This window comes from Bos grunniens, chromosome 4 (assembly GCF_055505025.1).
Source record: "Bos grunniens cultivar Pamir isolate PY7600 chromosome 4, Bosgru_T2T1.0, whole genome shotgun sequence".
In the NCBI taxonomy this organism is placed as follows: Eukaryota; Metazoa; Chordata; class Mammalia; order Artiodactyla; family Bovidae; genus Bos; species Bos grunniens.
This window is the reverse complement of record NC_141168.1, coordinates 7,892,410-7,919,527: the sequence shown is the minus strand read 5'-3', so window position 1 is coordinate 7,919,527 and position 27,118 is coordinate 7,892,410. Positions and strand designations below refer to the sequence as shown.

The 27,118-nt window shown below is 47.2% G+C and overlaps 1 protein-coding gene across 3 annotated transcripts; it reads left to right on the top strand.

The window, feature by feature from the left end:
- Positions 1 to 268: 268 nt before the first annotated feature.
- ZNF398 (zinc finger protein 398) lies at positions 269 to 27,118 on the top strand. 3 transcript variants are annotated; one of them, XM_086398239.1, is made up of 6 exons: positions 269 to 702; positions 3,920 to 4,276; positions 10,829 to 10,955; positions 11,950 to 12,063; positions 19,717 to 19,830; positions 21,074 to 27,118. In XM_086398239.1, the coding sequence occupies exons 1-6, from the start codon at positions 679 to 681 to the stop codon at positions 22,219 to 22,221; spliced, it is 1,884 nt and encodes a 627-aa protein (XP_086254365.1). In that variant the 5' UTR covers positions 269 to 678; the 3' UTR covers positions 22,222 to 27,118. The 3 variants fall into 3 exon arrangements, with proteins under 3 accessions (XP_086254365.1, XP_086254364.1, XP_086254363.1); XM_086398238.1 differs by having other exon boundaries at positions 272 to 702; positions 3,881 to 4,276; XM_086398237.1 differs by lacking the exon at positions 269 to 702 and adding an exon at positions 2,797 to 3,035 and having other exon boundaries at positions 3,881 to 4,276.

Sequence of the window (27,118 nt, the reverse complement as noted above, 5' to 3'; positions counted from 1 at the left end):
CCAATGATGAACGTGGTTTTCATCACAGATCTTTGTATCTTGTCCCTCATTCTAACCCACTGGCTCCGGTCGCCCCGGTCCAGCACTTAGCCCTGGCACTCCGCCCATTTCCACCTTCCTGCAACCGGCGGCCCTCCCCCTGGCGCCTCCCCTCAGGCGAGACCCGCTGATTGGGGTCTAGGAAGAAAAACACTTCCCAGAACGAGCCCCGGTTTGTGGCTGGGCCCCGAGTACCCATCTGTGGAGCACTCCCGGTGACTCGTGAGAAATCGGGACCACCTGGGTTCCAGAGCGGAGCCGAGCGACGCCGAGCAGAAGCCCGGTGGGGCACAAGTGGCCGCCGGGGCCGGCAGGGGGCGCGCTGCCGCGGCTTGCGGGCGGCGCGTCTAGGCCCGAGCGGTCCCCGGGGTGCGCTCGGTGCCCACAAAGCGCCAGCTGAGGGGTCGCCGCGGGCCCAGCGAGTGGGGCCGAACCCGCCCGCCACCCGAGCTCCGCCGCACGGCCGCCCGCGTCTCCACCGCGTCCCCGCGTCCCGAGCAGGCCGGGCCCGACGGGCTAGCGAAAGCCCGGGCCGGGGAAGGCAGGGCCGGGCGCGCGCCGCCTGCGGAGAGGCCGGGGGGCCGGCCTGCGTGGGGCGGCGGCGGCGACTCCGGCTCCGGGCCGGACAGCGTAGGGGCCATGGCCGAGGCGGCCCCCGCTCCGGTAAGGGCGGCCCGCGCCGCGCTGAGCGCAGAGAGCCCGGGAGGGTCAGGGCGCCTCGGGCTCTGAGACCCGGACCCAAGGGGAGGCGGGGGGAGGGCGGGGAGCCGGCCTCCTGTCAGGCGCGGGGCCCCGGAGTTGGGCGCAGCCCCGACGACTGAGCAGAAGACGCCTCTCTCGGGGTCCCGCCGGCAGGGGAGGGCCCGGGAGCGTGGGGGACCCCGACGCCGGGCACGGGTCTGGGACCGCTCGCTCTCCGCTTCCTGCGGTCTCCGCACCTCCGTGCGAGTCCCCGTCTCCCCATCCCGTTTGGAGGTTTGCAGCAGAGACAGCCTCTTACCCCAATGGGAGGAATGAGTTCAGAGACAGTCCCCCCGCCTGGTGCCAGCCCCGCTTGCAGCCCCGCTGCAGGACACGGGGGCAGGGGAGGGTGGTGGCTTGATTTGATGTTTTCATCAGCTGTTCTCCAGCCCTGGGAGCGGGCCCCACAAGAGTCACCCTCGCTGCAGCCCCCGACCCCCACACCCCCACCCCCACCCCGAGCCTCGTGCAGCCACAAATGCGGGGTGACGGCAACAGTTAGGTGTGTTGAAGGACCGCGGGAGCGCAGTGATCCCCAGTGGCCAGCGCGTGTCGGGGGATGCCGGACACACAGGAGGCCCTCTGTCGGGATTGCAGAGTGCTGGTTTCCGAGCGCGGGATTACCTTCTGCGTGTTTATTCATCCAGCGGATGTTTACCGCAGGCCGGCCGCGGGGCCAAGCCGGCTCTATCCGTGGCTAAGCCAGCCGCGCTGGCCAAGACCGTCCCTGCACACAAGAGCCTCGTGAGAACCAGCCAGGGACGCGTCAATACCAGGACCGGATAGGGAGGCCCAGGATTTGCCAGCTAAGAAGCCTCTGCGCACCCCAAGTTCAGCCATTGTAATGGCTCAGGAGCCAGACTGGCCTACTGAGTTGCTAAGTGAGAGGAGGAAAAGGGGAGCAGCAGCAATGGGGCTGGGGACGGAGCAGAGGGGACCTATTTTTTCCCTTTCGGATCTTGTTTTTCCAATATGGTAGAGACGATCGTGTGTCTGTGCTAGCCCTGTCCAATAGAAATATAATGGAAGCCATATAGATAACCTTAAATTTTCTAGTAGTCACACTTTGTAATTTAAATTTATTTATTTATTTATTGCCAGACCCTCTGCAGTGAAAGCTGCAGAGTTCAAACCACTAGGCCGGCTGGGAATTCCCAGTGGTCACATTTTTTAGAAGTAAAGAGAAACAGATGAAATGAACTTTCATGATATGTTGTTTAGCCCCGTGCATACAAAATATTTTAGTATGTAATTAGTATTAAAAAAATTATCGATGAAGTTTTACATTTGCCTCCTCATAATACGTCTTCGAAACCTGGTGTGTGTTTTATACTCACCGCACATCTCAATTGAAATGAGGGCATTTCGGGTTTTCAGTAGCCACACGTGGCTACCATATTGAACAGTGCAGGTCTATCCCATGGAGAAGACTCAGGAGGGATTGAAATATTGACTGTAAAAAAGAGATAAGATCAATGTATTTTAAAATGTGGAAGGAGGTGGCATTTAGAGCACAAGGGTTTGAGAAGGATGAATCTTTTTCCTGAGGGAAGGAAAAAAGAAAGCATATATACTAAGCGACTGATGAATTTGAAGTGAGGAGTGTGAAGAAAAAGAAGAGAAAGTTGAGAGAGACTCCCCCCATTCCCACTCTCCAGGGTCTAATTACTCTTAATTCTCAAAGTAGGTGGTCATGTCATCTCCTGAGAGGCAGGGGCCTGCAGCAAACAGGAGGCTTACTGCTCAGCCTGCAATCCCTGAACCAGCAGTGTTGGCATCACCTGGGAGCTTGTTTAAAATGCAGACTGTCAGTTTTCCTCCCAGACCTACTGAGTCAGAGTCTGCATTTTAAGGGGATCTCCAGATGTGCTCATTAGTTTGAGAAGCACTTTACACCAAGTTGAAGAGGGCCAGGGGCTTGTAGTGGCCGGTATGGTGGAGGGGGGAAGAACCAGGCAGTGTGGTGTCCCTGCTGAGCTTAGAGACCAGGGGTGTGTGGTGACACCAGTTTACCCTGTTATGCGACTTCATTTCCTTGGGCTTCCCAGCCTCCTTCCAGGAACAGAGAATAAGAACAATTGATTCAAAGCCGGAAGTTAGCCGAGCCGCTGAGGCAGAAAGACAGAGAAGTGAAGGGTTGAAGTTAGCTGAAATGATCAGCCAAGGAAGAAAGCAAAGCCTGGAGCAGGCTGGTAAACCAGAAGCAAATGGAAGGGTCAAGGGTTCAATGGGATCGCCGAGCAGGTGAAAGAAAAGTAAGGTTGTGGGAGCCAGAGAGATCAGAGGTTGTGGCCAGAGAGCAGGTTATCAAATTCATAGCCAGAAAGCTTTGCAGAGATATCCTCGTCCAACCTCCTCTGTTGTAGGAATTTCATTTTTTTAAAAAACTACACTGATGTTTCAAAGTATGCTCAGTGAACGGGGGAGGGGGGAGCCCGTTATTTTCTTGGAAAGACCTAGTTCCATACTCATTTATACAGACCAGTTTCCCTTCCCTAAAATTCTATGTTGGTTCTAGTTCTGTCTGCCCTCTGGAGTAACACAGAGTGGATCAGATTAAACAAGTCTGTTCTGCCTTTGGTTTTATAACCTGCAAGTATTAGAAAAGAGCCACTGTGTTTTCTCCACATGCAACATTCGTAGCTTATTCAACTACTATTTCATGGTGTGGCTGTGGTTGTCAGCTAGGTGGTGGACGGGCAGGAGCTTAATTAAGTCAGTAAAGAAGGGGTTTATCAGAGGGCACGGAGCTCGGTGAAACCTGGAGAGATCCTGGTGCACTTCGAGCTTTTGCGGAGGCAGAGGATGCCACCGCAGCCTGGCCCCTACGGGGCTGGCTCAGGGCCTTCCACCCCAGGGAATGCCCCAGGCCACTGCTTGATCCAGTTTCACCTGGTCACTGTCTTAGCTCATCCACCCCTGAGTTCTCTTGCCTTTTGGTGCCACTGAGCTCCACAAAGATGAGGCTTAAGCAGGCAGTACTAAAGCTGTACTTAGAGTAATCGCAACTGGCCACGGAAGCAGTGCTTATCTGATTTTGCTTTGGATTAGGGCCCCTTCTAACACTAAGTGTCTCCTCCCATCTCCCCACTGCGCACAGACTTCCGAATGGGATTCCGAATGCCTTACCTCCCTGCAGGCGCTCCCTCTTCCCGCAGCCCCAGCGGCAAATGAAGCTCACTTGCAGACCGCGGCCATCTCCCTGTGGACGGTGGTGGCGGCCGTGCAGGCCATTGAGAGAAAGGTGGAAGTCCACAGCCGGCGACTGCTGCACCTGGAGGGCCGGACGGGGACGGCAGAGAAGAAGCTGGCCAGCTGTGAGAAGACAGTGGCGGATCTCGGAAACCAGCTGGAGGGCAAGTGGGCTGTGCTGGGGACCCTGCTGCAGGAGTACGGGCTGCTGCAGAGGCGGCTAGAGAACTTGGAGAACCTGCTGAGGAACAGGAACTTCTGGATCCTGCGGCTGCCCCCGGGTATCAAAGGAGACATTCCAAAGGTAGGCCTTGCACTTGGACGTGGGGAGTGCAACCCCTTGTCCTTGCTGTTGTTCAGTCGCTCGGTCATGTCCGACTCTTTGTGACCCCATGGTCTGCAGCACGCCAGGCTTCCCTGTCCTTCACCATCTCCCGGAGCTTGCTCAAACTCACGTCCATTGAGTCTGTGATGCCGTCCACCTGTCTCATCCTCTGTCGTCCCCTCGTCCTTAGACTGTTAGTAACGGGTGGTCTTGGTCAATCAGTGAGGCTGGAGGAACCAGAAGTGGCTCTGTGTCTGTCTATCTGGGAAGCATTCCATGTTCAATTTACATGTTCTGGTCATGGGAAATGTCAGACTTCAAACTGGAAGACTCTTCTTAGCCCAAAGCTATCCGGCAGATGGTTTTTTTTTTTTTCTTTCTCCTACCCATTATCCCCAAGTCAGTTTTTTTCTGTATTAACCTGTCTGCTGCAATCTTGATTGGAAACAAAATTAAATATCATTGAAATCAGTCAATTTGAATTTGTTGGGAATCCTGGTTTAAAAAAAAAAAAAAGAGGACAGAGGAATGAGATGTAGAGTCAAATGGTTGGTGTGAAGATGGGGGGCTGTCTGTGGGGCTGGGATCCACGGGGGGCCTGTCCTTCACTCTTTACAAGGTGCGCTCTAGTGCTTGGGCCCAGCCTCTCCAGAGGGAATAGCCCATAAAACAACAGGAAATAAACGCCATTCTTGAGCTCTGGAAGACAGAGGCAGCTAGTTTCCAAACATGCCTGTTTATTTATTCATTCATTCAACAAGTATGTCTTGAACATGTACTGTTTGCTTGGTATCTAGTTCCTGAAGGCACAGCAGTGAACAATTCATGCAAGCTCCCCTGGAGCTTAAATTTTAGGGGGAAAGACGGTACAAATAAACAAAATAAATCCATTTAAGTGCCTCAGTGAAAAATAAAAGTGTTATCTGGTGATTTCTTTTTTAGATTGGATGTCAGAGAAGGTCTAGTAAAGTATTTAGGCTAAGAGTAAATGACAGGAAGGACCCTAGTGGGAGAAGGTCTGAGCAGGAACCTTCCAGGCAGAAAGAATACCTAGTGCAAAATCCCAAAGGCACAAACAAACTTGGATCGCCAAGAGGAAGGAAAAAGACCAACTGGCTGGTGTGCCGTGAACAAGTAGAGCATGTCCAGAGACACGGGGGGTGACTCGTTAGGGCAGGGCTTTTCAGCCCTGGTTCTACAGGAGTCATCTGGGAGACTTTGAAAATTCTGATGGGCATCATGGCTAGATGTTCTAACTTAGCAGGTTCAGGATGGGGCCTAACCATTGATCTTAAAACTCCATAAACGATTCTAGCATGCGACTCTGGTTATAAACCACCAATGTAGGGCCCTGGAGACCAAGGTGAGGAATGTGGTCTTTATCTGAATTAGAATGAGAAGGTTGGAAGGTTTTAAGTGGAGGAGTTGTATCTGGTTTATATTCTGAAAGAATCTCTTTGGCTGCTACCTGGAAAATGGCTCACGGGGGTAAGAACAGAAGCAGGGAGAAAAACCCTAAGGCAGCTGTCAGGGCAGGAGGGCCAAGAGCAGCTTGGCTGAGGGTAACAGCAGTGCAGGGGGAGACAAGTGGGCAGATTCAGGACGTTTTGATGGTGAAATTGACAGTAAGATTTACTGATGGGAATTAGGGAATGACAAATTAAGAACAATACTAATTGTAAATTTACTGCATGATAATTTCTGAGCACTTACTGTTGTAAGTACTTTGGTTACTTTCATAAGAAGCCTAACTTGCCCAAGCTCATACAGTTAGTAAATATAAATAGTAGAGTTAGATTGTGACACAGTTGGCTCCAGAGCAGGTGCTCTTAACCACAGACTCTCGGGTTTTTGACTTGGAGGTCTGGGGGGATGGTGTTGGCGTTTACAGAGGTGGGGAAGGAATTAGTGCCCCTTTGGCGGCGTTAGGTTTGATATGCCTAGGATATGTTCAGGAATGATGCTAAGCAGTCTCTGAAGCTCAAAGGTGAGAAATATTTGGAAATCATTGATGTGCAGATTGTATTGCAAGTTATGAAGGCAGAAGCGATGACCTTGGGAGAGAACGTGGAGAGGCAGGACAAATGAGTCCAAGGACCAAGCACCAGGGGCGGGAGTGGTGGCCAGTGAGTGTGTGGGTCACAGGGTCAAGGGACGGTGGTCGTGTGGGCTGATATGTTGCTGAGAGGTCTGGAAAGATGAGGGTGGTGAATGTAGTTTGACAGCACAACTTCACCGGGGACCTTGCAGGAGCTGCTGCAGGGCAGAGTGGGGGATAGAAGACTGAGTGTGGGGTGGGGAGCACACAGAGGAGATGGAGACTCCGTCAAGGAACAGGTGAGCAGCTGGCCGGGAAGGTCAGAGTCAGCATCTGAGAGAGAACCTTCCCCTCTGTATTTTGTGTGTGTACCTGAGTGCTTCCTGAAGTTCTTTGGAGTAATTTAAACTTGGTGTTGGGCTATAAGAATAGCAGAGAAGGTAAGTTAAAGTTACTTACTGTCTTACATGGGTAAATGAATAACATTTAAACTGTCCCTCTTAAACTTCCAATTTGTATATAAAATAATGTGATTCCTCTCAAAGATTACTTCATGAAATTAAAATATATAGAAGATTTACTAGATTGAAATATGGGCCATAGGGACACTTTCATGTCCTTGATTTGCTGAAAATCCTCCTACTCTGCCCTTGTTTTTGAATGTCAAGTTCAAAATAATTCTCCCTCAAAAATCGTCTCTTAATTTTCATTTTTTGAATTGTGGTAAAATATGTGTGACGTAAAATTGACCATTTTAGGGGAGGGGGGTAAAAGAAAAAACATTTACCATTTTAACCGTTTTAAACAGACAGTTCAGTGGCATTAAGTACATTTCCCTTGTTACGCAGCTATCACAAGCATCCATCTTCAGAACGTCTTCATTTTGAAAAACTTTAGTGATGTACCTATAGATCCTCCCAGGACCCCCTCCCCTAGCCCCTGGTGACCCCCGTCCTGCTTTCTGTCTCTGTGAATCTGTCTGCTCCAGGTCCTCATCTAGGTGGGCTCATACTGTATCTGTTTGCTTGTGAGGGAGTATTTTCCTGGGCATGACACCTTCAAGATTAATCCATGTCCTGGCAGGTGTCAGAATTATCTTTTTAAGGCTGAGTAATATTCTACTTCTCTCACTGTTTTAAAGGCACCAGTCCTTTTTTTCATTACATCAAATGCCATTGGTGAAAAGTTTAATAACAAATCAATTCTCATTTGTAAGAAATATTTTTTTTTCTCTATCTGGAAGCTTTTATCTTCTGTTTGTACTTGTTATGTCTTGGATGTAGGTCTTTTAAAATTTATGTTGGGCACTTGGTGTCACCTTTCACAATCAGAAGACTGATTTTCCGCTCTGGGAAATTTTATTCTGTGATTCTGTTTTTACAGTCTTTTGTTTCCCCCGTCCACATTTGTTTTTCTGTTCTCTTTGTGAAATTACTGTTTGACAGATGACGGATGCTTGTCTTTGTCTCTTTAACTTTTCCTTCATATTTTTCACCTTTTAAACTGGAGTTCTGTTAGTTCTCTTTCCAGCCTTTCTGACTTTTAACAATTACAGATTTAATTGTAAAGAATATTTATTTTCTCCTTTTTAAAAGCAGCCTGAATTTTTCTTTTTTAACGGATGCAATATCGAATGTCTCTGGGAATATGTGTTAGAGCTTTTTAAAATATATTTTTTTAACCTAGGATTTTTTTGTAGTGTATGTTCATCTCGATGCTGTTAATTTTACTTACTTATTCATTCATTCATTTATTTTATTTCTTGGCTGCACTCTAGAGCACAGGTTCTAGGCACATGGACTCCAGTAGTTGCTGCACGTGGGCTCGGTAGTTGTGACTTGCTGGCTCTAGGGCACGTGGGCTCAGTAGTTGTGACCTGTGGGCCCCAGTGCGTGCAGGCTACAGTAGTTGTGGCACACGGGCTCATTGCTCCACAACATGTGGAATCTTCCCAGACCAGGGATTGAACCTGTGGCCCTTGCTTTGGCAGGTGGATTCTTAACACTGTTCCACCAGGGAAGTCCAGTTTTACTTTTTTTTTTTTTTAATTTAGCTACACTGAGTCCTAGTTGTGGCTCGCACTCTTAGTTGTGGCATGTGGGATCTAGTTCCCAGACCAGGGATCGAACCCAGGCCCCCTGCATTTGTGAGCCTGGAGTCTCGGCCCCTGGACCACCAGGGAAGTCCCAGTTTTACTTTTTTAATATTGAGTAATCCTTGGTTGGTTGTTCCTATTTATAAGCGAAGGATTTGATTAATAGGGTAATTAGTGGAACCTTGCATTTTTCTCTACCACCGTGTCAGTCTTTTTAAGCAAAGGATCTTTCCTTTTCACGAGAGGCTCTCTCCTTAGATGCCCCATATAGGTGGGCTTTGCTTTAGGGTGCCATGCACGGAGCAAACAGGCAGTGCGGGGGTCACCAAGAGGCCAGGAGTGAGGCAGGACTCTGAGATGTCAGCCACACCGGGATGGGGTAGGATGGGCCAGTATGGGTACTGTCTCCAGACAGGTTTTTAGATTTCTTTAGAGATGAAGTCTGGGTTTCGGCTTTGGGGTAAATGCTTCTTTACCAGGGCTGATGAGGACAAGAGAGGGGGCCCTGCTGTTCCAAAGATAGACCTTCAGACTGCAGTTTCTAACCACTGTTACTCCTACTTGGCGTCTCTGCCAGCTTTGAGCTTGCAGTTCTCTGCATTCCTCGCTGCAGTCCCTGTGCGTTGTCAGAGACGCCGTTTCCTTGTACCCAGGCCCCAGCACTGGCGCGTCCTCTAGGTCTCAGTGAGAAGCTTGTCAGAAATTCTGATTGGGGCATACCCTCTCCTTCTCGTTCTTGGTACTGTTACTAATATTTAGTCGCTCCTGGTCTGACTTACTGTCATTTCAACGGAACTTGGGTGGGAAAGGAAGTACATGTGTGTTAAGTTCACCATCTTGAACCAGAAACCCATCCTGATTCTTCATTTTGGTCATCGTTTTATCATATGTGTTTCTGTTGTAAACCTTCACTAATCTTTTGTGTAGTGAGGTTAGATAAAACTTGACTATTGAGTTCATCTACATTTGCCCTCAGCTTGATTCTAGATGCTGAGCAGGATGTGAAATGAGTAGTTTATGATGCTAGTAGCTCCTAAGGAACAAAATTTATGGTTGATGACACAGATGAAGCAATTAGAAAATGTAACTGCCTCACAGAATTGTATAGACCTTTGTATTTTAAAGGATATTGAAGTTTATGAAGATGAGTATCTTTTTATTGAATTTTTTAATTTGGGGAGAAAAAAAATACACACACACACACACACACACATATATGTATCAAATTACCAGGAGTCTTTCTCATTCTCTTTCCTTTTTCCATAGTATCCTGTTTTTATTTTATGGATTTAATCTCTCTCAAATCCTTATGTTATTACTAGTAAGGTTTTTATAAAGATTCTGTTGCCTAGGTATTTCTATTTTTTCCACACTCATCCTCCCCCTCTTTTCATTTTAGTCTTTCTTGATCATGCTGTAGGATTTCTCAGTGGTCACTGATACTTAAAAGTTAACTCATACTTAAGAATAAAACTGTGGAAAGCTCTCAAGTGGGCGAAGGAAGAATGAGCCGTTATGATGATGGCAGAAGTTAGAGAAGCTTTCCCCTAGGTGACAGTGCCCACACCTGGTACCTTAATACCCCAGGCCCCCCTTGGGTTTCTCTACAGAAAGACATATCCATTTGCCTACGGATAAGTTCCTAGCTTTAGACAGCATTATGCTGGAAGGTGGGGTTCCTTATGACCATTCCCTTCATGCAACTTGACTCTAGCTAGGCAGAATCCATAATTGTTCTCTGAATGCATTCTCTAATTTTCCATGCTTAAGTGTTTTTCCCATTCCCATTAGGCCTGTTTATAACCTACCTATTAGGACTGACCAAAGTCCCACCTTTTCTAGACTTAGTCCAGCCTCTTTATAGCTGTTTCCAAAATCTGTTGTCCAGGTCATTAAGCTGAATATAGTCGTGTACTTCTTTTAGACTGAAACTGTATATTTATAATCTTGCTGCTTAAGATAAGCCTCGTACTTCATGGATATTCACTATAGGCTCTGTTCTGTGAATTAAACACTGCTTTGCATTTGTACCTCTCTCTATTGATGACTAAAACTCACAGCCTTAAAGTTTGTCACAGTGAAAACATCATCAACTCTTAGAAGTTAGATCTGTGTCTTAAGTCTTGCCTGTATCCTTTTGGCATCTCACATAGGTTTTTTGTAACTAGTAGACGTATATATATAGTTGGAGAAGGAAATGGCAACCCATTCCAGTATTCTTGCCTGGAGAATCCCACGGACAGAGGAGCCTGGCTGCCTGGCTACAGCCCTAGGGGTGCACAGAGTCGGGCACGACTGAAACCATTTAGCATGCACGAAGGCATGTAGTAGAGATGTGTTTGTAGTAGAGTGATTGAATGCGGTGAGAGGAGCTAACCCCAGTGTGTCATAATTGCAGGTGCCTGTGACATTCGATGATATCTCCATCTACTTTTCCACTCCAGAATGGGAAAAATTAGAAGAATGGCAAAAGGAACTTTACAAGAATATCATGAAGGGAAACTATGAGTCTCTCATCTCCATGGGTGAGGCTAAGTTGGCACGGTTTGAATGAGGGGACAGCATCTCCGAGCAGTCTCAGAGCAATCCCTTTTCCTCCAGTGTCTTCATTTCCCTCTGTCCTCATGCATTTCTGGTTCCAAGCCAAAGATGTCCAATTCACCCTTGCTAAATAGGAAGTCACAGTTTCTCCTTCTGCCAAGTCAGGGGACAGAGGGTGAAGTTCAAGGTTGTGGGTGTGCCAGCTGCAGTGATCTCCATGATGTCCTTCCTATTTATGGCCTCACCTCTCCTCGCTGAGGCGCCCTCGCTCTTACTCCACGGAGGCAGCAGTCCATGGGCCTCACCTGTCCTCGCTGAGGCACATGCACTCTTAGTCCATGGAGGCGGCAGTCGGTGGGCCTCGCCTCTCGTTGCTGAAGCGCCCTGCTCTTACTTCATGGAGGTGGCAGTTGGTGGGCCTCTCTCCTCGCTGAGGCACATGCACTCTTAGTCCATGGAGGTGGCAGTCCACGGGCCTCGCCTCTGCTCGCTGAGGCGCATGCGCTCTCACTCCGTGGAGGCAGCAGTCGGTGCTCAAGGAGCACACAAGCCTTTCCCACACATCACCTCTCCTCCCACTGGTTTCCCAATAGACACCGTCCATGGTTGGAGGTGAATGGATGGGGAGAGCGGTCTAGACCAGCTGTCCCCAACCTTTTTGACAACAGGAACCGGTTTCGTGGAAGGAGACAATTTTTACACGGATGGGGTTGGGGCTCATGTTTCAGGTGATAATATGAGTGATGGGGAGCAGCATATGAAACCTCACTGGCTCACCGGCTGCTCACCTCCTGCTGTGTGGCCCGGTTCCTAACAGGCCACAGACGTACCAGACCAGGCCTTGGGGACCCATGTGATAGACTCAAAGAAATTCCCTGGGACTGTGGGCCTCACAGCCTTCCATTCAGCTTCGATGGCCATTAGTTGTCATCCTCACTGATCACTTGTCATACCCTCTTTCCCATTTTCCTCTCGTAGATTATGCCATGAATCAACCCGATGTCTTATCTCAGATTCAGCCAGAAGGAGACCGCAATACAGAGGACCAGACTGGGCCAGAGGAGAGTGGGATTCCCACGGACCCCAGCGAAGGTGAGTGGAGGAGAGATATCCATTCTTTGTCTCCCTTTCCTGGTCAGAGGTGATAGCTCGGAGCAAAGGTAAGCAGGGGCTTCTGGAGGCTCTCGGTCCTAAAGCAAGGAGACTGTGAATGGGTCAGCAGGCCCTGGAAAGCACCTTGTCCACAGCCTTCACCCGTCAGTAGCACATGCCTGAGAGTATTGAGGGAGCATGTGTCCAGCTGTTCAGAAGTGTTGAGGGGCTGGGAGTCTGCATGGTCCCTCAGGGATGCACAAAAAGGGCAGACCTGATGATGTCCACCTGGGTGAAGTGGATTTTTGCCCAGTTTGGGAGCCAGTTATCACTAATTAACTCCCCCTAGTTTTTTTTTTTTTTGGTTGGCAGCTATTTGATATTATGGGGGGAAGACTGCTAGCCCAAGTACAGTTGTTATTTCTCTCAAGTCCCACCTGTTACCAGAAAAATTTCATATAGATTTTGTTTGCTAGATAGAAATTTCATCCTCCAGACATCTCTGTGAGATGAATATCTCTGACAACCCACCCCTATTCCATGCACTGGTATTTTTTTCTAGCATTTTACTATGAAATTTTCAGTCAGAAAAGTTGAAATGATTTTGCAACAAACACTGAGAGACCAAGCACTTAGATTCTATCACTGACATTTTATTCTGCTTCCTTATTACACGTGTGTCCATCTCTGCATCCCTCTGCCATCCATCAACACATCCTATTTTCTGTGTATTTCAAAATCAGTGCAGATAGCAAGACATTTCCTCCTAACTAGTTCAGGATGGATATCATTAACCTAGAGTTCAATGGAGAAGGCAATGGCACCCCACTCCAGTACTCTTGCCTGGAAAATCCCATGGACCGAGGGGCCTGGTGGGCTGCAGTCCGTGGGGTTGCTAGGAGTCGGACACGACTGGGTGACTTCACTTTATTTTTTCACTTTCCTGCATTGGAGAAGGAAATGGCAACCCATTCCAGTGTTCTTGCCTGGAGAATCCCAGAGACAGGAGAGTCTGGTGGGCTGCCGTCTATGGGGTCGCACAGAGTCGGACACGACTGAAGCGACTTAGCAGTAGCAGCAGAGTTCAATATTTGTTTATATATTTTGTGATACACATTTTATATACAATGAAATTCTCAAATCTCAAGTGAACTTTCTCTGAATTTTGAGGAATGTATGTCTGCCACACATTGTTTTTAAGAATGTGTAGGTGATTATATTTAGGCAGTGTAACAGGTTGAATTTTATTAATCTCTATACCTTGGATATAAATAATGAGTCTAAAATCATATCACAAGTAAAGCTGGGTTATTTGATTGCAGAAAAATACCTGACATAGACCTCAGTGAGAGAAAATGAGTATGTCATTTTATTGTTTGGGGATGAATGGAAGTGGTGTAATTTGGTTTTGTGATGATACCTGAAAGTTTCATTTAGCTGCCTTTTTGTCAATTTGTTTTTACCTTGGTTTTCAAGACTCCATTTTTGGGTAGTCACCTTTTATGCTTTAATGTACTTTTACTTAAAATTAACAGTGTAAGCATTGAATTTATTTAATACTCTGGTTTTAGTCTTTAGAATTTTAGTTTGCATTGGTAATTACCAGCCTAGTTTTTTACCTGAACTTAAAGATAGGAGTCATAGAATTTAGACTGATTAATATATAGCATTAAAAAAAAGTCATGCATGTCTAACCTTTAGAACCCTTAATATTTTCCCCCTTTTAGGTTTAATTATATTTTCATGACTTTTTATTCATTTAATTCAATTGTTTTCTTTTGGTTGCTCAAATTGTCAACAACTGACTTTTAAACCATCTCCTATGTCCTTTCAGTACTGCCTCAGTACTTGTTTTCATAAAAAAAAAAAAAAAAGTTCCAGACTGTGTTGGAGTTTCCAAGACTTCTACACTCAAGTAATTCGCTGGGAGAACACAGGCCCCAGCATATAGCCATGCTTAGGGCTGAGATTTATTACAGCAAAAGGACACAAAACAAAATCAGCAAAGATCAAAGGTGCTCAGGATGCAGTCTGGAGGGAACTGGGGGCCAGCTTCAGGGTCCCCTTTCAGTAGAGCCTCGTAGACCACACTTAATTTCTCCAACAACAAGTTGTGGCAAAAGACATGGAGTGTCGTCTCCCAGAGAGGCTCTCCAGAGACTCAGCACCCAAGGCTGGTCCCATAGGCCCCCTCTGTCTGGCATGTACCAAGATTCCAGACTCCCAGAAGGGGAGTGGATCTTCAGCATAAACCACAATGTAGAAATAGCTGAGACCCAGTGAGGCACTCTTAACATTGAGGAGAGCTTGAGATCAGTACATGGAACTACTGGTCAGCCAAGGGCCAACCTTGGGAGCAGGCCTTCGAAGGACAGGCAGTCTCAGGCCTGCTGTGTTGACATGGGGCTACTTTAGATTTTCCTTCTCCTAACCCATTAAAAACGTCCTGATTCCTTTCAGTGGAGAATAGTGTTAAGTGTCTGGTCGTCAAGGTGCCTAACAGACTGTCCTCGTGGATGCCAGGTGGATACTAATGCTGGGCCACTTCAGAAACAGGACTAATCAAATATTTTTTTCATTGATTATTCTTCACTCTGTTTATATCATTTTCCCCATCTTGTTCTAATAGGAAAAGAAAAGAAGAAAAACTTCTCATTTTTGAGCAAGCAGCTGTCCTCTTCTTTAACATCATCATCTTTTTAAAGTTAAAAAAATTTTTTTTAATTTTATTTATCTATAGATTTTTGGCGGTGCTGGGTCTTTGTTGCTGTGCCGGCTCTTCTCTAGTTGCAGCCAACGAGGGCTGCTCTCTAGCTGTGGTTTGAGGGTTTCTTACTGCCGTGGCTTCTCTGGTTGCAGAGCACAGGCTCTAGGGCACTCGGGCTTCAGTAATGGCAGCTCCCGGGCCCTAGAGCACAGGATCAGTAGTTGTGGCACAGCGGATTAGTTGCTCCTCAGCGTGTGGGATTCTCCCAGATCAAGGATCGAACCTCTTTCTCCTTCATTGGTAGCTGGATTCTTTACCACTGATCCACCAGGGAGGCCCTTCAAAATTAACTTTAACATACTTTGTAATTTGTTAGGAGTATGTTTATATTAAAATATTGATGTATTTTTAGAAACAATTTTCTAAAATATGTTTGGATTTTATCTTTATTTCTTATAAGCCCATAATTTATTATCTTACTCCATTTTAGAGCTTTAGAAAGAACTGTGCATTATAATTAAGTAAAAATATATACAGGTAGAATAGATTTGGGGATAGTAAGGATACCGTGTGGCACCCCCTCCTTTTTATGTCCAAATATCTTGGAATTCATTTTATATTCTGTCTTAGTCACCATTATCTGAATCTGATGAAATTATTATTCCTTCCAGGGAGCAGTCATTGGTGCCTCATATCTTGGATAAAATTGCTTCCAATTAGTAGAAAATAGTAATGAATGAGAGAATGCAGAAAAATATAAACCTGAGATTTTCTGAAATTCTTCTTCATTACTAGGGCCAAAATGCAGACCAGCTCTGTGTGTGTGTGGCCATTATTTGGTCACTGATAGTTGTAATATTGAACTCCAGTATTTTAGAATTCTTTGGAGAAAAGCCTTAACCAAGAAGTTCAAACAGAATAACAATCAAAAGCCCATTATCTAGCCCGTCTTCTAGTTTGGAAGCCATGGACCTGAGCCAACATTCTAGAAAAGTAAAGTAAATTCATTCCCAAACTTGCGGTCCTGAGGAGACTTCTTTGCTCATTGATTAGGGTCCATGGCCCTTATCTCCTTTGTCACTGGTCACTCTTGTCCAGCAAGACCATCTTTTCCTAGACAAAATCAGTGACTAAGACATCCCAATATGGTAAATCTTTATTTTTGTTTAGCCTAGATGCAGACAAGAATTACCCGGGAAATAAAACTTAGCTTAGTACACAAAAACACAACATAGTCACCTGCTGTGTTACAGTTCCAGATCTGCTTCATGAAAGTTGCAAAAAGAGTTTTGTATCTTTACCAACGGTAGTTTCGTGTACCAGGCATTTTCATTGTCTGCTTAAGAATTCATAGCTCAGCATCAGTTCTAACTCACTCAGTTCATAACACCTTTGTACACATCCCAGAACCTCAAGGCTCCAGCTCCTTCTCAGACAGCTTGGGCCCTACCTGCTTAAAGCACACATGATAACATTCAACCAGTGTAGACAATTAATTTTATATTTTCTTGTGATCTGCCTTTCTATTTTAACCACCTCTCGAACCTAAAACCTCAGCATTTCTTGATTTCCTCTTACCTGATCAGTATTTTCAGTTTCTCTCTTCTCTAGCTTTCCCCAAAGCCTGCTGCTTGCATGAACCAGTGATTTGACTCTTCTGTGTCTCTTTAAGTGTCCACTGTTCGGGCCCCCCAGGCCTGTGAGGGTGTACTCCAGGTCCCCTTGTGACTGGGCCAGCAGTTGCCCTTCTGTCACCAGGTAGGTGACTGCACGAGGCCCCCTGACCTCTCCAGTTCTCCTGCTCCTTTCATCTCACTTCTAAAGGTGCTCAGCCCTGCACTCCCACCACTCCCACCGAGTGTAGTAGACACAGCCATGTTCCCTACGCCCAGTGACAGCAGTGCTAAGACCCAGTTATTTAATAAAATAAATACATCGTTGCACTAATCTAGTTAGTTAAATGATGGGAGGAACTCATTTTAGCATCAGTATTCAAGAAGACCCTGGGTTACTTTCCCGGGGTTCCCCAGCTTCAGTGAAGGCACACTGAACCAGTGACGGGAACAATAGCCACCCCATTTCTAGAGAACTGCCTTGGTGTTTCAGTCCTCCTCAGCTTTTATGGTTGGCTACTGACTAATACTGTAACAAACGACTGGAAAGAATCCACATGCCCATCCGGGGGAGATGCTGAATGCACAGTGGTGCAGCTACAGAGAGGAATGAGGAGGGTCTCTGTATAATGCTGGAGACACGCATCCCAGAATATATTGTGAAGTAAAAAAGGAAGGTCCAGGACAGTTGGTGTAGTATGCCTCTTAAAGAGGGAAAAAATGAAGATGTATGGAAGATTAAAACAAAAGCCAAGGAGGATGGCTACCTACACAAGGAAAGAGACTAGAGATGGAAGCTAGATCTCTTTGAATGTATTTTATACTTTTAATTTTGGAGCCTTGTAAATATTTTACATAGAAAAATAAGATATAAAATCAAACACATGCTGAAAAAACTAAACTGTATACCACAAAACATCGAGTCCATATTTTTGTTAATAATACTGGTATAGTTTTGAAATGTACATTCAGATAAAGCAAACATTGTGCAGTGTTATTAGGAACCAAGATTCCTAGGATAAGAGAGAACAGATACAAGTATTAAAGCAGTTAAACACTGTAGTTTTAAATATGGTCATAAATATTAATGTACATTCATTATATTTGGTTTTTCTAAATGGTATTTTATAGCTCTGTCTATTGAAAAGACCTAGAAGCAGTGACAACCTATTAACAGTTAGTGTCCTTATCATCCAGATTATGGTCTCTAAATTCCATTTCTCAGATTATTGATTGTGTGCTTGGAGCGGAAAACATATCAGATGAATCTGGTCTAGTTTGTTATACCAGAAATGGATGAAACTAGATATTTGATGATGTGAAAAGACATAGAACTGATCTGAAGGGGCTCCCCCTAGCCAAAAAGGGACAATTTGAGCATCAAAAAGAATAATGACTTGAACTTACTTCTGGAACAGAAACAGATTCACAGACACAGAAAACAAATTTAAGGTTACCAAAGGAATTAGTGGGGGGTGGGGAGAAGGAAATAAATGAGTTGGGATTAACATATACATACTACTATATATAAAATAGATAAACAACAAGGACCCACTGTATAATGCAGGAAACTATATTCAGTATCTTGTATTAACCAATAATGGAAAAGAATCTGACAAAAAATACATATATATATATATATGTGTGTGTGTGTGTATAACTGAATCACTTTGCTGTATACCTGAAGCTAACACAACATTGTAAATTAATCATACTCAATTTTAAAAATGGTTTCAGAAAAGAATAATGACTGCAATTGATTGAAACTCACCAAATATATAACATTCTATGAGTTCATAATGATAAACTAGAGAAAAAATAGTCAAAACAACTTGAATCACATTTGGAGGTTCTAGAGCACCAACTCGTCATTTAGAAGACTGATGAATGAAGCAGTTAACATATATATTATATATATATGTTTATAATATATATAAACATATGTATAATATTTATAAAGTCTTGGAGGAAGATAAGGTTGGACTGTAGTTAGTACACTTCAGCCTTGTAGCTCAAAGTAGGAAGTGGGAAAGGCAGCCCACAATGTGTACAGAACCCTGTATTCTCCTGTCTGTCTGCATAACCTGACAGTCTGTTGGGCCTTGTCCAACCTCTTATTTCTGCTTTGTGTATACCTTTAGATCCCAGCAGTCTCTAAAATTTAAAAGGCATTGAGCAATAACAGTGAGTTCTGTTCATTCACTAGGAATAAAACCATAACCTGTATACAAGGTTTTTTTGATAAATAATATAGAGAGCTTGAATTTACTCTCTGGACCCTGTCAATGTGCCAGCTTGTTCTTTTAGGCCAAAAAAGGCTATATAGACCTTGGCTGGAATAGCAAGCACAGCTGTTTCTGTGCTGAACAAATGAGGCATGTTATGTGCAAAATCTTTAGAGGCTGTTCTTTTTTATTTTCCAAAAGAATCCCCAAGGCCTGAGGAACTTGGAAATACTATTCTCCCTACTCTCAGGGTTTAGGAAACAAAAACCTGTGTCATTAATAAGCAAAAGTAATATGTTGTCTTGAAAAGAATGTGACATTGGGAACCTGAAAAATGTTTCTGAGCAATCAGATCTGTGCTTAAACCTGATTTTGTAATTCTGATAATATATTTGTTTTTAAATTAACATTCTTAAAAAGTTTTTGGTCAGTCTTGTTTGTTTGGTTGTTGTTGTTTCTGTATTTTAAAGTAAACCTTTGATAATATAGTGTTTTACTGTAAATGTTTCCTTACTGGAAATTTACTTAACCTCTGTGGGCCCCCTCTAACTTAAATGGAGAGGAGATCCTCTGCTTCCTTATCTCATAAAAATGCTGTGAGAGAAAAATATGAAAACACTCTGAAAGTAAGTGTGTTGATGAAATGAAAGGTACTCATGCTTCTAGGTGATTTCAGGATCTCCAAAATAAAAATTTTGATTTGTTTTGAAGGGTCGGGAAGGTCCCATGGAGAAGGGCATGGCAACCCACTCCAGTATTCCTGCCTGGAGAATCCCATGGACAGAGGAGCCTGGCAGGCCACAGTCCATGGGGTCGCAAAGAGTCGGACACGACTGAGCGACTATCACTTTCACTTTTCACCACCAAAAATAGTGAATCAAGGTGAGTCTATCATGGAAAGATTCATACATTTGGTTTCATTTTGAATTGGTTCTCTGGATGTTACATGTGTTTTTGTTTTTTTAAGCCTGATTTTGTTTTGTTGTTATAGTTAATTAGAGATAAATATTGGGGCAAAATGTAGTATTCAGCACACCAGCATGATTATTTCCACTTTCTGAGTCAAGCCCTGAAGACGTTTCTCTCCGCCCCACCCCCCCCCAAACAGAGCCTGGCATTTCAACATCAGATATTCTGTCTTGGATTAAACAAGAGGAAGAGACCCAGGTTGGTGCCCCGCAGGAGCCCAAGGAGAGTGACATGTGCAAAGGTACCTATGCTGGTGAGTACCGAGCCACCCAGGCTCAGGGTATGTCAGACCACTGAGTAGAAACCGCAGAGGAAGTGGGGTTGTGGAAGCAAGGAAGTGGGTGAGGAATGAGAAAAGTGGGCGGGGGGAGGCTTGTTCAAGTAAGAAATGAAACTAAAATCCAACTAAGATAAATTTTAAGTGAGAAAACACACTCTTAAATGTGAAGACAAATTAGAATTGTCAGAGGAAGGAAAAGAAGTGCACACGGATGAAAAGTATGAGGGGAGAGAAGGGCAGAACATTGGAGGGTCACGTAGAAAGGGCCGAAGTGGGATGGGGGTGGGGGAGACAAGCCAAGGCACCAATGAGGGTGTTAGTGTTAGTGAGGAGCTCTCCCTAAGGACAAAACCATGACAGGAGAAAGCACCTGTCTTCTAAGACACTTAGTGCCATCTGTATTTTGCCATCTGAACAGAAGAGAATCTCAAGGTCAGAGGAGACACAATAGTTCATGCAACTGAATGCAACCTATTTATCTTTTGTACTCTGTGCTTAGACTCTGGAAAATAAAAATTAAAAGAAAAAAAGAGTTTCTGCTCTTCCAGAAGTTTTGTTGGAGGGACACATTTCAGTACTAGGCATGCCTATTATTGAACATCAAGGGTGAGTGGGATGGATGACTTAACTTATACACAAGAAATAAGGAGTCTGGAGGACATTCCATCAGTTATCCTTTAGGTATTTAGATAAAGCCTGAGAAGGACGTGAAGCTGGAACTGGCCTTAGAAAACCGGTACCAAGTGTTTGGGTGTAACCCAGGAAGCTGGGAAGAGAGGGGTGCATTCTACAAAAGGGAGGGCAGGGTGAGCAAAGATACAGGAGCAGAAATGTGTACTGTATTTTCCAAAAGACAAAAGGACAGAGAACTATATTGAGGGGTTCATCTGACAGAGTAAGGAGGAACAGGATTAGATAGAACAGATGAGTTTAGGCCTGGTCACAACAGGCAACAGAGAACACCTCAGAGTGTGCGTGCCAGGAATGAAACAGTGAAAGTCGCTGGAAAGACGGATGCTAGGGCCCTTCCTGTCCAAACGGAAGCACCGCAGAGGCTCGGTAGCGAACTCTCCGGTGATGGACCACGAGCCCTGCAGACACCCTGGTGGTTTTCTCAGCCCTCTGCTGACTTCCTGCTTTGCGCCAGGCAGGGACCCGGGAGAGCTGCGGGGAGCCTGGGGGGTGGCCGGGGGTGACCCTGAGCCCTTTCTTGCAGACGAAGAGCTGGTCATAAAGGCCGAAGGCCTCGCCAGAGCCTCCCTGTGCCCCGAGGTGCCCGTCGCCTTCTCTTCACCAGCAGCCGCAGCTAAGGAGCCGTTCCCAGACATGGCCTTCAAGAGCCCGCAGTCTGCACCCTTGGCGCCGTTTGGTCGTCCAGCCGCCGACCTGGCTGAGGCCTCGGAGGGACAAGTGACCTTCACGCAGCTGGGCACCTACCCGCTGCCGCCCCCAGCCGGGGAGCCGGTGTTCTCCTGCCACCACTGCGGCAAGAGCCTCAGCCAGGACCTCCTGCTGACCCACCAGTGCGGCCCCCCGGGCGAGCACGCCGCCCCCTGCGCCCAGTGCCCCAAGCACTTGCCCACGCCAGCTGACGGCGGCCCCCCAGCCCCCGCCCGCGAGACGCCCCCCACCTGCCCGCACTGCGCCAGGACCTTCACGCACCCGTCCCGACTCACCTACCACCTTCGGGTCCACAACAGCGCCGAGCGCCCCTTCCCCTGCCCCGACTGCCCCAAGCGCTTCGCTGATCAGGCACGCCTGGCCAGCCACCGGCGAGCGCACGCCAGCGAGCGGCCTTTCCGCTGCGCGCAGTGCGGCCGCAGCTTCAGCCTGAAGATCAGCCTGCTGCTGCACCAGCGCGGCCACGCTCAGGAGCGGCCCTTCTCCTGCCCGCAGTGTGGCATTGACTTCAACGGCCACTCGGCCCTCATCCGCCACCAGATGATCCACACGGGCGAGCGTCCCTACCCCTGCACCGACTGCAGCAAGAGCTTCATGCGCAAGGAGCACCTGCTCAACCACCGGCGGCTGCACACAGGCGAGCGGCCGTTCAGCTGCACGCACTGCGGCAAGAGCTTCATCCGCAAGCACCACCTGATGAAACACCAGCGCATCCACACTGGCGAGCGGCCCTACCCCTGCGCCCAGTGCGGCCGCAGCTTCCGCTACAAGCAGACGCTCAAAGACCACCTGCGCGCGGGCCACGGGGGCGGCTGCGGCGGAGACCGGGACCCCTCTGGACCGCCGCCGGACCCCCCTGGGCCCCTCCTACCCGGGCTGGAAGCCTCGGGCCTGGGCGTGAACCCCGAAGGTCTGGAGGCCAATCAGTGGTATGGGGAAGGCAGTGGGGGCGCGGTTTTGTAAAGCTGTCTCCTTTCAGGGCTGTCTGTGTGGGCAGGGTAGGGGAAAGAGGAAAGCCCCGCCACCTCTCACCCCGCGGTAAGGACTGCTTGGCACGTCGAGGAATGTGGGGTCCTGAACACTTGACAAGAGCCGTGTGTGAGTTTCGGAACTTCACAAGAGCACCACGTTGCGAAACCCAGGAAGACCTGGAAGAAAGCCCAGCTTCCCCATCTTTTCAAAAAAAAATATGACCGAAGCAGAAGTTAGAAGAATGTCGCAGAGGTTGGAAAGCAAGGTTCAGCCTCTCATGATCCATCACAGGTTAATAAGTTGAGAGTGGTTGAGCTCTATGTAGAGTCAGGTGCATGGAAGAGCCTCCAAGCTCTGAAGCCCACCGTGAGGCAGAGAATGTTTGCCCTAACCTTGCTCACTTCCTTGGTCGTGTGATGGCTGCTGGAAGCCAGTACCCAAGCCCTCCCCCTGCTCCTGCTCCCCTAGCAGAGCTCCAGTGTCCTGCCCCGCCCGAAATGATGACTCAAGACTGCCTTCCTAGGTCTCCCGGAGTAATCATTCTAATATATTTTGTTTAATATTGAGTGAGCAAAAATCTTGATGTTAAAAGCTTCTTAAGGAGAACAGTTCTTTCATTAGCTTAATTTGAAGCATCCAGGCTTTTACTGCCATTTAAGCTACTGGAAAGCTTTGCCAAGGTCCTAGTTAAGAACTTGGAGGCAGGATATGCAGCCCCAGCTTTAAAAGCTAGAGATCCCAGAGAAGTGACAGAACAGCCTAGAGTTTGTGCCTGAACCATGTTCCCGAGAGCCACTATATGCCATATTCTTCCTATCATTTCCAAGCCAGTAGGCTGGCTTTTCCATTCCTGGTGTCTGATATTCTGACAATCATCAACGGAAAAGGCTACAGCACCTTCTAGAAGCATTACAGAGTCCTGGAAAGTGCCCAAGGCCTCTCAGCTTTTGCTTCCTCAGTGGTGAGATGACAGTTACAATGCAGCTTTCTTGAGCCGGCTCAACCCCCCCGCCCCCGGTGATGGACAGATTGAGGGGCTTCATAGACCCCTGAGAGCTAAGCACCAGACGGGGCAAGGGCAGCCTCTTCCGCTGGCTTTGCTTCTGGGGAGATTTGCCACCATGTGTACCTTTGTAAGGGTCGGTCAGTCACCAGGAAGCATCTGAGCCTGGTCCCGTTCCTAAGCGACTTTGCAGTCTGGCCACTTTCCCTTTACAGATCTCACATTTTCATCTGCAATGCAAGGCTGGTGAAAGGGAAAAAGTGAACCTTTAGGATTAAAAAATATATATATTGTGGTACATTCCTTCTGCCAAAATCCTATCTATCTCTGGTTGTTATCCAAGGAAAGCAAAACAAGACAGCAAAATCAAGGCAGAGATGTTCTTGCTGAAACTTGCCTGAAATCAGTTTGATTTGTTGTTGACTTGGTTGGAGACTGGGATAGAAGAGAAGCGCGCAGAAGCCCCAGGTCCTGAGCAGAAAAGTTGTTTGTACCTCTGGTGCTCTCCTGTTTCCCCGGAACCTCCCTATGGTGACTGGGACGAGGTCTTTGAGCATTTAGGCAAGGCACTCTCTTGACGAAATGATAAGGGAAGGACCCGTTTTCCCCGTCGTCACCCAGCGCACACTTCACCCTGCCTCGTTATGTGTGACTGCACTAGGAAAAAGTGTCAGCCCAGCTTTGCTCCCGGGAGGGTGCTTCCTGAACATGCTGCTTTCTGGATAATCACAGGTATAAAATATCTGCTCTGTGACATTCACAACACCACGCGTCACAGGAGCCCTAAGAAATGTGTGTGAGACCTAGTCCCCTGTCATTACTTACAGTTTGAAGGCAAGGGTATGGAACACACCATGAGAGATGATGAACAGAACTTTGACATACTGGATTGAAGAGTTTTCTAGCTAGAATCTGGATCCACTACCATGGAAACGGGGAGCCCTGGGGATCTCAGTCTGAGTTCCAGCTTCACGGGTAGCCACCTCCCCACCAGGAACTCAAGACTGAGATCAGCTCTGGTTTGCGTGTCCCTAACGAAAAAGAAGAGTCACAATGCTGTCCCCCGTGGTGAGCTCCCTTCTGAAGAAACGGACTTGCACGTTCTCCAGGGTTTGCCGGAGAAGGCACCCCTCCCTGCACTAGATGCGGTGATGGGTAAAATGACCTGGAGAATCCTTTTACTCGAAGGTTTCCTGAGGACACAGAGCTTATTAATGAAAGAGACCTGGGGATTGAAATACTGCAGAGAGGTCCCACAGTCCCTGTTGCAAGGAACTCTAGCCACAGTTTGGCAAGAAGTGAAGAGTTCACATACCCACGAGGCAAGAGCCATGAAGCTGAGTGAAAGGGAATGGCAGGGTCCAGCCAGAAAGATAGAAGTGGAGGTTATCCAACTGTCAACCATCAAACAGACCAGGGTGCAGCCACTGTACCTTCTGGTCTCCTTTCCCTCCACAGTCTTCTCACCATGTAGAAATCCAGTCCGGGTCTAAATTAGAATTTGTTTGCTTGAGATGCAAAAGTGGATAAGTGAAAAAAAAAAAAAAAAGACCATTGGGAAAGATAAGTCCAACAGAGAGGTTCCAGTGTGTGGAGAAACTTGGCTCAGCAGGGGCTTCTGAGACAAACCATACCTTTAACAGAATCTGAGGATTGGTCATCCCGACTGGGCTCAGTAGGAAGGAAGACTGAGAAACGTGTGCTCCATCAGTCTGCCCTCTGGCCGGGAAGTGTGTACTGTCACACATCAACAGGCACCATCTCCGGGGGGGTGGACCCAGCTGTTGACTGTAACCAGATTCACGCTTTGCTTCCTTACTAGATTTTTGTTATCACCGTAAGATGAACCTCTGGTTCCGCCCCCCATGTGAACCTAAATGGAGTTGATCGTCTGGAAAGTGAAAGAAGATGACTCTGATCTTTCTCGCTGGGTGTTACTAGAATGCCCTGGCCGGGTTCTGGCTGCTTTATATAGCTTCCTAGCAGTGCTTTACAGAACTTCCCTCACCATTAATAATAGCCTGCAGACTTCCCATTGGGGGACTCCGCTGGGCTTCTTTGTGGAGCATTTTAAAATATTTGGGTATCCATGGCTATCTCAGCCAGAACCAGACTCTAGAGCTTACCCGGGAGTAATAAATGTTTACTGTCTCAGTCTTAGAAAGTCTGGTTGATAAGAGAGAACCCGAGTCCCTTTATATTTGTGCATTCCAAATGGGATGGAGAACCCACATTTCCGCTCACATGTCCTTTGGAGGAGGAGCAGAACACACTGGCTCCCCGCTCCCCCCCCCCGCCCCTACCCTATATCCCACACTGTAGCTTCTTAGACAATAAAAAGCATCCTCCTCAGCTGCCTGAGGACCACTGAGAAGCAGGGAGGAAAAGTGAGATTCTCCCAGAATGCTTTCCCAGACCAGGAACTCTTACCATCAGTGCCGTGTTCTCTGCTCTTGGTGGAAACCTTTGACCCTGCTCTCTTCACCCTACAAAGGAAGCAGTCTTCTCACAGGGTTTTACACAGACGACATTCTTTGACTTGGGAAGTGTCAGACTCTTATAAGCGGAAGATCCTCCAGGTGGGGCACATGGGCGGGAGATGGGGGCAGGGAGTGCTCGGGCCTCACAAAGACATGTCTTGTGGGTTAGTGCAGCTTAGTGGTGTAGGGCGTGGGTTTGGTCCAGACCTAGCGAGTCCTGACGTCGTAAGAAGTGACATAACAATTTAATCATCGTGAGTCTAGTTTTCCTATCTGTAACATAGAATGATGCTAGGTCTTGGATGTGTCAGGGTTTGGGGGGAAACTGTGAAAGTACTTGGCACAGAGCCTGGCACACAGAGGTGTCAGATCGGCAGCGGTCAGGAAAGGTGCAGGCCAACTGGAGAGGGAACTGAGGCCATGCTGCGGAAGCGCGTGGCCACTTGATGACTTAGCTCCTGCCTCCCATCTATTGCTTCCATTTAGCCTGTTCTTTTACCTATTCTGTATCTCCTGACTCCCTTAAGTTTGTGTGTGCCGTGACACCAGCTGGTTCAGATTCTAAGGTGGGGAATCTGGCCCTTCTCTTGCTATGTGTGTGTGTGTGCTCAGCTGCATCCGACTCTGCAACCCCACGGACTGTAGCCCACCAAGCTCCTCTGTCCGTGGGGTTCTCCAGGCAACAATATTAGAGTGGGTTGCCATTTCCTACTCCAGGTGATCTCAATCCCAAGGATCGAACCCCCATCTCTTGCATCTCCTGCATCTACAGGTGGATTCTTTACCACTGCCCCGGGGGCTTCCCTTCCTCTTTCTATACCAGGCCACAGAAGTCTCCAGCCTGCCCTTGGACTCCCTGCCCTTGGGTCAGGTGCTCATCTTGGCTTAGTCAGCCATGTCAGGAGGGAGGGTCCTAGGTCCCTCCACTTGATCTGTGGTTGGTAGACTCTTGGGAATGGGCAGACGGTAGGGCGTTTCTAGTACTGCCTGGAGAGGAAAGACTCTGCTTCCCCTGTGTCGGGCTTCCTTGAAAGACTTCTGCTTCGGCAGCACAGTGCAGACCAGAGCCCATGGCCAGTACAGAAAGGACCTGGAGGATGCTATTGCTGTATCTTGCAAAAGAAGTAATTTGTTACTTTCTGGGGTGTTATTCTGCCTTCCCAGCCAGGCTCCACTTCCTTTTCAAAAAGGTGACTCAGGCCATAATGCCATCTCTACACACATACACAATGACTTTTGTCACATTGCCTCTTGAAAACAAAAAATTACTCCGCCCCTTAAGACCAACCCCCACTGAAGAATGCAGAGAGATACAGTCAAATCAGAGAGGACTCAAAAGCACCGTCCTGCAATGTTCGTAAAATTGCCAGGTTACATTTCAAATAAAATATCTGATAAAACCTCA

Coding starts and splice junctions, on each gene's coding strand:
- ZNF398 (XM_086398237.1), top strand. CDS start 2,988: ATGGAAGGGTCAAGGGTTCAATGGGATCGCCGAGCAGGTGAAAGAAAA. Junction 12,064..19,716: donor TCCCACGGACCCCAGCGAAG/GTGAGTGGAGGA, acceptor CCCCCCAAACAG/AGCCTGGCATTTCAACATCA. Junction 19,831..21,073: donor GTGCAAAGGTACCTATGCTG/GTGAGTACCGAG, acceptor CCTTTCTTGCAG/ACGAAGAGCTGGTCATAAAG.